Source organism: Antrostomus carolinensis, unplaced genomic scaffold (genome assembly GCF_000700745.2).
Source record: "Antrostomus carolinensis isolate BGI_N321 unplaced genomic scaffold, ASM70074v2 scaffold6739, whole genome shotgun sequence".
NCBI classification, from domain to species: Eukaryota; Metazoa; Chordata; class Aves; order Caprimulgiformes; family Caprimulgidae; genus Antrostomus; species Antrostomus carolinensis.
Genome location: NW_010337767.1, coordinates 55,844 through 66,095, shown reverse-complemented (window position 1 = coordinate 66,095; position 10,252 = coordinate 55,844). Strand labels below are relative to the sequence as shown.

Sequence of the window (10,252 nt, the reverse complement as noted above, 5' to 3'; positions counted from 1 at the left end):
CTTGCTCTTCAGTTATCATCATGCAAAGGTGACATTAATGCCATCCAGGATTTTCAGACAGTGTTTTTCTTCCACTGCCGCGATCTGATTGCAGTTTAAAACTGTAGGCTAAAACTCCCTATAATGATGGGAGTGTTGTCATACTTTTTGTTAACCAACATGAAGGAATACTGGTTGGGAATGAGATAGATGTGACTGATATATGTCATCTCCGTAAAAAAACACATGAACATGCTGCTCTCTAGGCTGCCAGAAAATGCAAGTGTTCGAGATTTTTCTGCTTCATAATCACTTCTCTCGGGACGCTGCTTTTGGGTTAATAACCAAATTTCCCTTCCTACTTCTTCAATAAGGTGGCCCACGATGCAAGCCTTGCTTTCCTGGCCTTCAGCTACTGTCTGCAGAACTTTGGTGGTGTGAGGAACCAAACATCTAACTAGTCATCCTTGACAAATAAACAGTCATTGACAAAAACACCTATCACTGCCTGTAAATCCTAACGTGCTTTCAGCCCATGAAGCTTAGCTAATCACTTTAACTTCCAGGACAGTCACACTTTAACCCAACCACCATTTGCTCTTTGGCTATTTACCATACTTCTGCTTTTAGCATGTTTTATTACAATGATCTGGTAGTAATGAATCTGCTCAGACCGTGTGAGATAGGTAAGTATTGGTATCTCGATTTTGTTGATGGATTAGCCATGGCACAGAGTTCTGTGCCACAAACAGGTAACGTCCTGTGGCTGTCAGGGACAAAGAGCAGGACTGTGCTTCCCACGAACAACTGCAGGCTTGCAAGTGTAGGATGTGCTCTCTTCTGTAGTTGTCTACTTGTATTCAGAGGGTTTGAATCCTTTGAATCCTGCACTTTTGGAATAGCTTTGATAGCTTTTCTGATCGGTTCTTTTTTTCTTTGCAGGTGATGTAACAAAATTTGGCCGTGGGGATTCTGCCTCCCCTGCTCCTGCTACCACACTCGCCCAGCCTCAGCAGAACCAGACACAGACTCACCATACAACTCAGCAGCCCTTCCTCAACCCGACCCTGCCCCCAGGCTACAGCTACACTGGGTTACCTTACTACGCTGGTGTGCCGGGTGTACCCAGTGCATTCCAGTATGGGCCAACCATGTTTGTAAGTGTGACAGCCTAAACTGTAACCCTCCCTTCGTGCCTCTCTGATTTTACTCTGTCCAGCCCAAACAAACCTTCTACATCTTGGAATCACAAGATGGTTTGGGTTGGAAGCGACCTTCAAAGATCATCCCCCCTGTCATGGGCAGGAACATCTTTTGCTAGATCAGGCTGCTTAAAACCCCATCCAGCCTGACCTTGAACACTTCCAACAATGGGGCACCCACAACTTCTCTGGACAACCTGTTCCAGTGTCTCACCACTCTTGTCGTAAAGAAGTTCTTCCTTATGTCCAGCCTAAACCTACCCTTTTTCAGTTTAAAACCATTGCCCTTTGTCCTGCCACTACAAGGTCTGGTGAAAGCTTTTCCTCCATCTTTCTCATCGGCCTCCTTTAAGTATTTAAAGGCTGCAATAAGGTCTCCCCAGAGCTTTCTTTTCTCCAGGCTGAACAACCCCAACTCTCAGCCTGTCCTTATAGCAGAGGTGCTCCAGTCCTCTGATCATTTTTGTGGCCTCCTCTGGACCCACTCCAACAGGTCCGTGTCTTTCTCATACTGGGGACCCCAGAGCTGGATGCTGCATTGCAGGTTGGGTCTCATGAGAACAAAGTAGTGTCGTCTTCCCCAGTTTGCAAGGGATCTCCAAAACCTGAGATATAACTGCAGTCCCTTCCCCAGGAAAACAGGAAATTTAAAAGGCCAGAATGTATGGACTCCTGCACAGGTTACTGCAAACAGCAGGCAGCTGCAGCTCGTGGACTGTGTTCCTGAAAGCCCTTAACAGTCTCTGGAGAGTCAAGGGCAGACCCAAAGCTGAGTCAGCGAGCTGAGACTACCTAGTAAATCCTTTTGAGGATGGAGGAGACCCTATTAAGTCAGAGAGCGGTGCTGGTAGTCTCAGGAGGAAGAAGAGTTATTTGGGTAGAGGTGATACTGCAGGCAGAAGGGTAGATGGGTCTATTTTAGGGCGCTGTAGGACTGTGTTTTACAAAACAGACTCGGGCAAGAGCTGCTGTTCCGTTTGATTCTGGAGTGGGAGCACTGTGGTTGCTGCTTGTTGCGTTTGTGGGTAAGGAATTTGCTGTTTACAGTCAGCGTATGAAAGAAATACACAGCCTGTTCCGAGACAGGGTTGCACTGCAGTCAGAGAGGCAGCTCTAGCAGAAAACTTGGGGGTTGCAGAAAGCCACTACAGCAAGTTACGGCTGGAAGCATGGGTGCCATGTCCCACTGCCATCCCAGTGCTCCCAACTGGAGAAGGAGACTGAGAGGAGATCTCATCACGGTCTGTAACTTGCTCACAAGGGGAAGAGGAGGGGCAGGTGCTGATCTCTTCCCTCTGGTGACTGACCACAGGAGCAGAGGAAATGTCAGGAAGATGTGGCAGGGGAGGTTTAGGTTGGACATTAGGAAAAGGTTCTTCACCCAGAGGGTGGTGGAGCCCTGGAACAGGCTGTCCAGGGTTGTGGTCATGGCACCAAGCCTGACAATATCCCAGAAGCATTTGGACAAGGCCCTCAGACACATGGTCTGAAAATTGGGATTGTCCTATTCTAGGGCAAGAGTTGGACTGATGATCCTTGTGGGTCTCTTCCAACTCACAACATTCTATGATCCTGTGAACGCCAGATTACATTTCCCACACGAGGTGGAGGTGCCTTCCCCACTAGATGGCAGAGGGTGGTTGCCTTTTTCCTGCCGTTCCCCAGTTAACAGCCCTTTTGTTTCCTTCCTTTGTCCAGGTACCTCCAGCATCTGCTAAACAGCATGGAGTCAACCTGAACACCGCGTCCACTCCTTTCCAGCAGGCCAGTGGCTACGGGCAGCACGGCTATGGAGCAGGTATGCTTACCACTGTGCTTTCCACGTGGGCATCTGCAGAGCTGCTTGCACACTGTATGTAACACCGTGTCTTGTACACACCGGCAGGCTACGATGACTTAACGCAGGGAACGGCAGCTGGAGATTACAGCAAAGGAGGCTACAGTGGGTCATCTCAAGCACAAAACAAATCTGCTGGCACTGGACCTGGGAAAGGTAACACGTGAAGCTTGAGGTTGCTCTTGAGTGGGATTTAGTAGGGCAAACTCACAGTATTGCCAGTGCCGCACAGGCAGCACAGCAGCCAGCTCTAAACAGGGTCACCATCCAAGCTGTTTCTCCATCTCCCGTATACAAAATGCTTTTTTTTTTAATGGCCCAAGTGTTCCTTCTGAACCTCGTGGCTGAACTTTGTGTAAAGACTTGTTTTGCTGGTGTGCAGCTTTATCCGCAGTTATACATGAGAGAAATGGTGAGCTGTTTCCTCTGCCAAAGTTTTCTCTGCTGTAGAATAGCAGTCCTGCACCAGTGCTGTGTTTTTGAAGCCTAAGCAGTTGGAGGCTGCCCCTGAAATGGTCCTCTGCCAAATGATGACTAGATTTTGAGTTTTTTGGTAGGCACCTGAGATAGCCATGTGTTAGGAGCAAGCAGGGCAGTTCACACATCTCTGGGCTGTTGTTGCAGCTGCTGTCTGTACACTCTGTAACTCATCACATTGTTTTGTGCCTGGAAATGTTTCCTTTGCGACTGTAAAGGCTGAAGAATTTATACAGCTTATATGAAAGCTCCATTCTGCACATGCTGGTTAGACCTGAGAAATGTATATGGAACTGCTTAGCACTAACTAGTTCATCCTTGGGCTTAAGCAAATACCGAGCATTTGCTGTGCATTTGAAACTCCAACTGGATTGTCTTCAGCCAAGAGCTGATCACACTCTCCTCTGTAGAGGAGCAATCCCAACCAGAGCAATGTCCTAGGAAGGGTACAACCTTAGGGCAGAGCACACCCTCTGAGTCCAGTCCTCTGATTCACTGGCCAAAGGAACTGCAGGTGTTACTCTCATCCAAGTGAAATAATTAGAGCCAGTCTTTTTAAGACTGTGAATAAGTGGCTGGTTTGAGAGTCATCTTGCTGGTGAGTGTTTTTGAGCCTGCTGTGGCACCAGCCGAGCCAGGTGGAAGCCGGCCCGAATCAGAGATGCTCATTCCCTCGGGGCAGAGGAGCACTGCAGACCTCACCCTTCTGCAGTGCCTGAAAGGACGAGGGCTCAGATGTGCAGCAGGTGCTGAGTCTCATCGCTCGGTTCACGACTGGAAAGCTCTCGAGTGCTGCAGTAGAGCCAGACTCAACCCTAATCCTGGGGGAAATCCTAGGGGAAAGCTGGCTTTTTGTGAGCTTAAATGAGAGTTTGGTGTAGCCAGCTGCTGCCTAGTGAAGTGTGTTTGAATCCAAGCAGTAACTGCTGGGTTGTGGACATGGGTGATTTATCCCAGTGGGCTGGTTTCCTGCTTTGCAGGGGGAGCGAGGAACCAAGCCCTTTCTTCTGTTCCCATGTGGGGTGCCGTGGGTCTGAGAGCAGGGCAGCAGCAGCAGGGTGTGTGGTAGTTAACTTTGTCATTGTCGGTGACTCTTTGTTCTCCAGGTGTTTCTGTGACCTCAAGTAACACAGGTGTGCCTGATATCAGTGGCTCAGTCTATAACAAGACTCAGGTGAGCAATGCTGGACCCTCCTCCCCATAGCTGGAGGCTGGGGGGGCTGTTCCCAAGCCGGTTGGTCTGAGGGCCAGCAGGCTGTGCCATTTTTTACCCTGGCTCTGTTTGCTGTTGGAGAGGAGTCTCGCCCTCTCCTCTGTCCCACCACTCCTGCCATGTCAGCTCCTGGCAGCAGCTGCTGGCATAGGCGCAGTGCTCTGCGCTGCCCATGCTGCCCCACATGTGCTGAGGTCTGGGTGTAAATGAAGTGTGATGGCATCAGTGTTTTTAGTCAAAATATCTCCCAGAGCAGGTGAGTCAAGAGGCTGTTTGCTTTTCACCAGAGAGACCAGTCAGTAGTGCCCACCCCTAACACCTGAGCGTCCCTGTCCCACGCTCTCCTGTGGCTGTTGCTCAGTGTACAGCTTCCAGGGAAAGCAGACAAGTTGTGGTGTGCGATGGGCTTACATCCAGCCCTTGTTTTCCCATCCTTGCACCCTCAGCTGGTGGAATCAATGTCTGGCTGTGGTCCATGCTTACAGGTAGGAATCCAGATGTCAGCTATACACAGCATTAGGAGTGAAGCTTTGGCCGTGGGGAGGAAAATACTACTGCAAGTTCTTGCATTTTCGTTGGGCTGCCCTAGGTAGCTTGAGTAATTCCAGGCTGATCCCCTGCAGTGTGTGAAGGACTGATTTCAGGCAGCTGCTGCCATCCTGTGCTCCACTGAGTAAAAAGAGGTTGGAGGAAAAAAGGTCAGACAGTGGTAGCCAGTGACAGGACAAAGGGGCAACGGGCACAAGCTGGAACACAGGAGGTTCTGCTTAAACATGAGGAAAAACTTATTTACTGTGAGGGTGACGCAGCCCTGGGACAGGCTGCCCAGAGAGGCTGTGGGGTCTCCTTCTCTGGAGACATGATGATCTCCTGAGGTCCCTTCCAACCCCCACCATTCTGTGATTCTGTGAATAAAGGGACACAGCAGCTGTGGAAATAAAATAAACTGTCAGAGGCCTTAGTGCAGAAATATGGGTGAGAACAGGAGCTGAAACTCATCTGCTGAAGTGCTCGCAGGGTTCGATGTGACTTGGCTTGCTCATGGGGTTGGTGAAAGGTTCAGGTGATGTGTGTTTGGGCCACTCTTGTTCTTGTTTGGTCACCATGAGGCTGCTCACACCAATCTCTGACACTGTCCCCCTCACCTCCCGTGCAGACGTTTGACAAGCAGGGATTCCATGCTGGCACGCCGCCTCCCTTCAGCCTGCCCTCTGCTCTTGGATCGACTGGGCCCCTGAACCCCGGTGCTGCCCCAGGTTATGCTCCAGCCCCGTTTCTCCATATCCTGCCTGCGCATCAACAGCCTCATTCCCAGATGCTGCATCACCATCTCCAGCAAGATGGGCAGGTGAGTTGGCCCCTTCTGCCCCTACAGCCTGTCTGAGGACAGATTGCTCCCACCCACATCCCAGCAGGGTCTTGGGGGTTTTTGTTTCCTTCTGGTTTTTACTTTGCTCACTGGGAGAGGGCCATGGCAGTGATTGCAGACTGACAGACTCAATGCTGTTGACCAGCTTGGGGGGGGAACCTCATGAAGTTCAGCGAGGGGAAGTGCAAAGTACTGCTCCTGGGAGGGAACAACCACAGGCACCAGGATATGCTGGGGGCCAAAGCAGCTTGGCAGAAAAGGCCCTGGGTGTCCTGGAGGACACCAGGTTGACCATGGGCTAATGATGTGCCAGCAGTATCCTGGCAAAGTATCACCAGCAGGTCGAGGGAGCTGATCCTTCCCCCTTTCAGCTGCACTGGTGTGGCCACAGCTGGGGTCCTGTGTCCACTTCTGGGCTCCCCTGTACAAGACAGACATGGATGTACTGAGGAGTCCAAGAAAGGGCCACAAGGGTGATGAAGGGAAAATGGAGCATCTCTCCTGTGAGGAAAGGTTGAGAGAGCTGGAGAAGAGAAGGCTCAAGAGGGATCTTATCAAGGTACATAAATACCTGAAGGGAGAGTGTAAAGGTGACGGAGCCAGGCTCTTTCCAGTGGTGCCCAGTGACAGAAACAGGCAACAGGCACAAACTGGAACACAGGAGGTTCCCTCTGAACATCAGGAAACACTTTTTCTGAGATGGTGACCAAGCACTGGAACAGGCTGCCCAGGGAGGTTGTAGAGTCTCCATCCTTGAGCTGTCTGGAGATGGTCCTGGGCAACCGGCTCTAGGTGACCCTGCTTGAGCAGAGGGGTTGGAGAAGGTACCTGTGGAGGTCCTTCCGGCCTCAGACAGCCTGTGATTCTCAAGAGGCCATACTGATGTGGGGTGTGGAGAGATGGGCTGTGAGCTGTGAAGCCAAGGCAGGTGCTGCTGTCCCCTGGCTGCAGCAGGAGAGCAGGACCTGAGCACTTGGCCTGTAACTCAGGGTAAAAAATCAAGCGTCCCCTTGCAGGTTGCTTGTCAGCTCCAGTGTCTGATTTGGTTTCACCAGCCCGTGTGTTTCCTTTCCTCACTATCAACGTTCCCTGAAAATACAGTGTTCTGCCTCAGAGTCCAGAAATAGGAAATTACTTCTCTCTCCCAGTGTGTGACATCCTTGGCTGGTGCACCACCTCCATTCACCTTGGGAGAGCTCCTTTGCTGTCCCCAGTCCTGCTCCTCTCCTTCCTGGTGCTTGAACCTGTCTCGGGTGTGTGGTGGTGGCATGGTGCATCCCTGTGCTCCTGCTTGGTGTCCCTGTGGCTCTTCACCCCGGGTTGCGAGATGCAGAGAAGTTGCAGAGCAGAAACAGATCCATTTGGGACAGGGATCGGTAGGTTGGTGGGTGTCAGGGCTGTCCCCGGGGGGTGGCAGCTCTTCTGCTGATGTTCAGGTGGCCTCATCTTCCTGGGAGTGCTGATGCCCATGTCTCCTTCCTTTCCCATTTCTAGGGTGGATCTGGCCAACGCAACCAACCCAGCACCATGCAGCAAAAGTCTCAGGCTACCAAAACCGCCTATGGCACTTCTCCATACTGGACAAACTAAATCCGAAACCGGGGAGTGGGGAGAGAATGAAAGGAGGAGAGAGGGGAAAAAAAAAGAAACAGAATAAAAGAGAAAAAGAAAAAGAAGCCGAAGCCTATTCCTGGAATTATTAGGAGAAGAAATAACTGCTCAGCCAAACGTCTGTGCGGGGAGGACTGCAGCCAGCCAGCCATCCTCTGTGTGACTCGCCCGCTTCCTCTTTGAGTTGCTGTTGTATGTAATATATTTATGTATGTATTTGTAAATGTAATAGAGCCTAAATGTGGTTTTCTGCATCTCGCAGCCTGTTTTATTTTCTTTGTAGGAAAACTAATTATTCATTTCCCATCTGTACCAGGGCATCCTTCCTTGTTGGTTTTTTTTTTAAGCTTTACAACTCTGTCAAAGACAAACTGCACCATTTTTATTTTTTTTTTTGGAGCTGGAGCCCATTTATTTAATGCAGTTCTAAATTTAGGCACATAAGGAGGCCTAGGCCCTGCCCCTCCTCCTCCATCCCCCCACCCAAAAAAAATCAAGATGCATCCTGTTGGTTTGATTTCTGCCCCCAGCTTCCCATATAGCTGTTGTTTCAAAGAAGGGGAAAAAAAGAAAGAAAAAAAAAAAAAAGTGTTTTGTGGGCCTTCCCCTTTCTTTTGTCTCTCCCCTCCCCCTTGCTATGGAAGATGAACTCTCGTGGGCAGTTTGGTCACTGTGGCCCTGAGCTGCAGCCTCACATTTTTATTTTTCAATTTTTGAATAATTAATAATAAAAAAAAAAAAAAGACAGGGTTTTCTTTTTTTGTTTGTGGGTTGTTTTTTGGTTTTTTTTTTCATTTGTTTCTCTAGCAAGAGACTTTGGATGGCTCTGTGTGTCCTGGAACCTCCTTTGCATCATTAGAGGCAAAAAACTATGTAGCGGTTTCCTAAATAAAAGCATAAGCTGTGTCTTGTTCCTCTTTTTGCCCCTAGTCACCCTGCCCAGGAAAAGCCAGAGCTACTGGATGGAAATTTCACCTCTCCCTCCCTATTTTTATTATTTTATTTTTTTTTACCAGGCACCTCCTGGTCCTTCTTGTCCTGCACCAGTGCGGTGAATGTTCTAGGAGTTTCATTTCTTTTTAGCCCTTCCTCCACCTAATAAAGATCTGAGCGTATCACTGGTGTTTGTCTGCATTTTCAAAGGCTGCAGGAGCAGTTTTGCTTGTAGAGCCTGGCCCCTTCCACTGCTCCTGCAACAAAAGCTCAGCTGGGAGGGCGAGAGCAGCAGAGGATCTGCAGGGGATGCTGAATACCGTGACAAAGGTGAGTGCACCTTGGTGCTGAGAGCTCACAGGCAGCTGCAGCAGCGATGGGATCCTGCTGTAAGCATCACATCTCTGCCTGTGGTGTCCTCTGGCATTGTGCCCTGTCCTGCCTGAGTCCCTGCAGAGCAGCTGGGAGAGGTGAGGAGCAAGTAGAGCTGCAGCACAAAGCTGCCCTCCCTTGCTTTGCCCATGAGGAGGAGAAAGGTCAGGAGACCTTTCACCAGGAGAAAGGTCAGTGGTGAGGGTTCCCAAGGAACAGCTCCTGCCCCAGGCTTGTCCTCCTGAGCATCCTGGCCCTGCGCAGCAGAGGAGGTGGGTGAATCACAGAATGGTTTGGGTTTGGAGGGACCTTAAAGACCATCCAGTTCCAACCCCCCTGCCATCAGCAGGGACACCTTCCACTAGACCAGGTTGCTCAGAGCCTCATCCAACCTGGCCTTGAACACTTCCAGGGAGGAGCATCCACAACTTCTCTGGAGACCCTGTTCCAGTGTCTCACCACCCTCACACGAAAGAATTTCTTCCTAATAGCTCATAAACCTGCCCTCTGCCAGTGTAAAGCCATGTCCCCTTGTTCTGTCACTCCCTGCCCTTGTAAAAAGTCCCTCCCCACCTTCCTGGAGCCCCTTCAGGTACTGGAAGGCCACTAGAAGGTCTCCCCGGAGCCTTCTCTTTTCCAGGCTGAACAGCCCCAACTCAGTCCTCACAGGAGAGGTGCTCCAGCCCTTTCATCATCATCATATCCTCCTCTGGCCTTGGTCTGCTGGGTCCACACGGTGAAGCTGTGTGTCCACACAGCAGGCAAAGGGCTTTTTTGTACTTTCCAATTCAGTTTGAAGACCCATAAAAAAAAAAAAAAAAGATCTGTTTCTACCATGAAAACCACTTTTCTCTGAGTCACACTGTCACCAGTTCTCAAGTCCTGTGGAACTCAGTTGGCTTGGAAGAAGCCAGTATGGCACCCAGCACAACTGACATTCCTCTGGCCCAGCTCAACTTTTGTTCCTGGTCGAACTTCAGGAGCTACTGCAAACCCTTGGCAGCTGCTGTTCCACTGCCACCACTTTGGGGCCTGAATGGTGAGGAGGGCAAAAATGTCTCTGCAGGTTGGGGACTGACCACCAGCCTGTAGAGGGGCTCCCCTTCATGTACCACACTCAGAGCTGCTGCCTCACAGGAGCTGTTACTTGAAAAAAGGAACTTTGCCCCTGTCCCAAGCCATCTGCAGACATTAGTTTCTTGTTTATGGAAATCCAGGGCTGCCTCATGGGTGGGTCAGTCCTTGCTTGTGTGTCAGGG

General features: G+C 50.3%; 1 protein-coding gene across 1 annotated transcript in view; it reads left to right on the top strand.

The window, feature by feature from the left end:
- Positions 1–7,732, top strand: part of LOC104530630 (ubiquitin-associated protein 2-like) — a 9,403-nt gene extending 1,671 nt beyond the window's left edge. Inside the window, exons 3-8 of the mRNA XM_010175287.2 lie at positions 922–1,136; positions 2,880–2,979; positions 3,067–3,174; positions 4,602–4,669; positions 5,865–6,056; positions 7,572–7,732. Of these exons, the coding sequence (XP_010173589.2) occupies positions 922–1,136; positions 2,880–2,979; positions 3,067–3,174; positions 4,602–4,669; positions 5,865–6,056; positions 7,572–7,667 (779 nt within the window). The 3' untranslated portion in view covers positions 7,668–7,732. The remainder of the gene's footprint in view (positions 1–921; positions 1,137–2,879; positions 2,980–3,066; positions 3,175–4,601; positions 4,670–5,864; positions 6,057–7,571) is intronic.
- The last annotated feature ends 2,520 nt before the right edge of the window (positions 7,733–10,252 follow it).